The sequence below is a fragment of the Egretta garzetta genome, unplaced genomic scaffold (genome assembly GCF_000687185.1).
Source record: "Egretta garzetta isolate BGI_Z169 unplaced genomic scaffold, ASM68718v1 scaffold931, whole genome shotgun sequence".
In the NCBI taxonomy this organism is placed as follows: Eukaryota; Metazoa; Chordata; class Aves; order Pelecaniformes; family Ardeidae; genus Egretta; species Egretta garzetta.
Genome location: NW_009258556.1, coordinates 24284 through 27285, shown reverse-complemented (window position 1 = coordinate 27285; position 3002 = coordinate 24284). Strand labels below are relative to the sequence as shown.

Genomic DNA, 3002 nt, shown 5'->3' with positions numbered 1-3002 from the left:
GGGGCCGGGCCGTGGCTACAGCACCTGGGAGAAGAAAAAGGGGGGGAAAATCCCATTTTTGGGGTGGCAAGAAGGGCCCTGCTCCTGCCGAAACGCCCCAGGTCTCCCCAGGGAGCGACGGGGCCCCGCGACAAGCCCAGCCCTGGCCCCCCCCTCACCATGCGCATGTAGTTGTGCTGCTTGATGGCGTTGTAGCCGAAGGCCAGGGCCACCACCGCCGTGCAGAACTCCAGGAGGCAGAAGATGGTGAATATGGAATCCAGCCCGTTGCTCAGCATCTGCGAGGACGAGAGCAGAAGGGTGCTGCAGGTCCCACTCGCTGGCAGCAACCATCGTGTTCCCCCCTTCCCTCCTTCCTCCCCTGCCTGGCGATCGCCCTCTTGGCTTGTCCGCCGCCGCGTCGGGAGGCTCAGCGCCACCGCCTTGAGCAGGACCGGGACGCTCTACCTTGTCCTCAGTGTTGAAGCACCACTCGGGTTTCAGCTGGTACGGCATCTTGGTCTCGCAGCCGGGGATGTTGCGCGTGATGGCTGTGGTGTGGACAAGAGTGGCCACCAGCGTGCTCAGGATGACTCCCGTGTTGATGATGCAGCAGGTCTTCACCTGTGTGGGTCACCGCGCGTCAGCCATCAGCAGCTCTGTCCCTTCAGCTCCTGCCAGGAGCTGTGTGGGTGACAGCATGACGCCCACCCGGCCAGGGACCTCCACAAGGTGCCACAGAGCTGAGGGAGAGGCCGCTTGGGGCTTTTCTTGGAGCTGTCTGAGCAGGGGCACCTCCGAGCTAGGTTATTCAGCTCAGGTCAAATATATTCCTGGAGAAGCCACCCAGGGCAGCCACCCTCCATGACACCTTTTCTCCCCATCATCCAAGAGTTGCTCCACCAGGCCCCAAGTGTCTTGTGGAGGCCCGGAGGTGTGAAGGATTGCCCAGCCTCTGGTCGACAGGGAGAGAGCTGGGCATCTCCCGTGGGTGAGACAGGCCTCAGGTACCCCGCTGCAGACCTGGCAGGGTGAATCCAGGCTGCGGACAGGTCCCACCAGCCGCTGGGAGGGGCAGAAGTCACAGAAGCAGCGGGGGGATGCTTTGTCCCTCCCAGCCTGGCCGCGGGGACCCCCTTACCAGCAAGATGTTGTCTCTTTTTTCACTTTCCACCAGCAGAGAGCCTGAGACCACGAGCTGCTCAGAAAACAGGAAGGAGGGCGTCAGCAGCAAGGCACCCCTCCCCATCATCCTTCCCGCACATCCCGGTGCCCCTCTGGCTGCGAATCGGTGTTGAGGGCTGCACACACGCACCCTCTGTCCCCAGAGGGGACAGCCAGAAGATGGTGCAAGAGGAGGCCCTGGTGATGAGGGGATTCTGGCCCCTCGATCCACTGAGATCTCCCCCTCCTCATCAGACGGCAAGGAGGTGAAGGCTCCGTGTGTCCCTGCTTACCAGGAGCCCGAGCCAGAAGAGAACCCCGGAGGCCACAGGGAGTGAAGGAGTCTCGTACTCTGACACCGTCAGAATGATCCCAAAGCAGACGTGGATGATCCCGGTGAAGATTTGAATGGTCTGGGAAAGGATGGGGGAGAGGGATACCCCCGGTCACTCCTGGCCCAATGCGCTGCCGGTCTGACAGTGCCGGCAGCGGATGTCACCGTTGCTGTTAGCCACGTCCCACCCCGATCCCAGTGTCACGCTGCGTCCTGGCTGCGCCCCGCGGTGCCGAGAAGGGACTCGGGACAGCTGGGTGTGCTGGCGCTTGGCACAGCGGCATGAGCCAGCAAGGGGAGCTAGCCCCAAATGTCACCTCTGCCCCAGCCAAGGAGAACCTCAAGCAGGGCAGCCCCTGGGGATGCTCAGCCCCCGCTTTGCCCCCCGAGTGCCCCAGTCCCTCCAGGACGCCGTGGTCTCACCCCCAGCGCCTTGGGCTGAGCCTTTCTGAAGCCTCTGACTTGAAATGACACGGAGGGGCTGGGGACGGAGGCCAGATGGGCCACTCGGGGGTCTGTGGCCGGGATGACCTCTGTGATGATCCTCACGCCCCCGGAGTCGGTCACCGCAGTGGCTGCCATCGCCTGTGGGCAGAGCGGGGACGCTGAAGGACCAGACCAGCTCCCACCCTGCCCAGGGACCAGCCCATGGGACGCGTCCACGTGAGCAGTGACACAAGAAGCGCTGACATCCTCATACGAGGATGTCCCGTGCTCCATCCTGCACCCCGCACCTCGCCCCCACCACCTGAAGGTACCTCCTTCAGCCTGGGCTTGCCCTCCTCCTCCTCCCCAGGGCCACCGTTAGCGGTCCCTTCGCTGTCCGAACCTCCCTGGGAGGTGGTGGTCGGGCAGGGACGCGGTCCCGCTGCCCTTTGCTCCCCGCAGGAAGTTTGTTCATGGAAATCTCGTCAGGCCCCTCTTGCTCAATGAGGCGGCTTTGCCAACAGACGGGAGGGAGGCTGCCAAAAACCCTGCACGCCCCCATGCCTGCATGCACGAGGAGGGGGGAGAGGGAGGCGGGAGGTGGGCACCCCCTCCCAGGGCTTTGCTGCAGCCTGGGGAAGGGGTTGGAGGTTCGTCCCTTGGGGTGCTCTGAGGAGGAGACACCCCCCCACCCTTGCCCAGTCTTGGGTGAGTCTTCTCCATTCCCAGTTGCGGACGCTTTGCTCGGGCATCGTCTCCGTAATTAGCCATGTGCCAGCCCCGGCAGGGTCCTAACGAGGTGCTTGGAGATTCATTTGGCTGCCCTCGTTAGGGCCACAACAAGGCAGCCAGCCCTAGCAGTTTCCCTTACAGGGAACAAAAAAAAAGGAGTGAAACAGGACACGGCACAAACATTATAAACCCCGTTAGTCTATAAAGGTCCCCAGGAAGCTCCTTTATGGCCTTTTTATTTTCTTTGGGATTCTCCTTCCTTCGTGAGCGCCTCGACCCTGTGGGTCTGTCCCCGGTGAGGACAGCCCACCCGCAGGAGCGAGCCGAGGGGGGAGCGGCAGCACGGCCTGCGGTGCCGGGCGGCTCC

General features: G+C 63.2%; 1 protein-coding gene across 1 annotated transcript in view; it reads right to left on the bottom strand.

Moving 5' to 3' along the window:
* CCDC86 (coiled-coil domain containing 86) overlaps positions 1-2714 on the bottom strand; it is a 4883-nt gene extending 2169 nt beyond the window's left edge. Inside the window, exons 1-5 of the mRNA XM_035903387.1 lie at positions 1901-2714; positions 1437-1556; positions 1121-1177; positions 448-603; positions 6-278 (exon numbers count right to left, since the gene is read on the bottom strand). Of these exons, the coding sequence (XP_035759280.1) occupies positions 6-278; positions 448-603; positions 1121-1177; positions 1437-1556; positions 1901-2197 (903 nt within the window). The 5' untranslated portion in view covers positions 2198-2714. The remainder of the gene's footprint in view (positions 1-5; positions 279-447; positions 604-1120; positions 1178-1436; positions 1557-1900) is intronic.
* Positions 2715-3002: the final 288 nt, after the last annotated feature.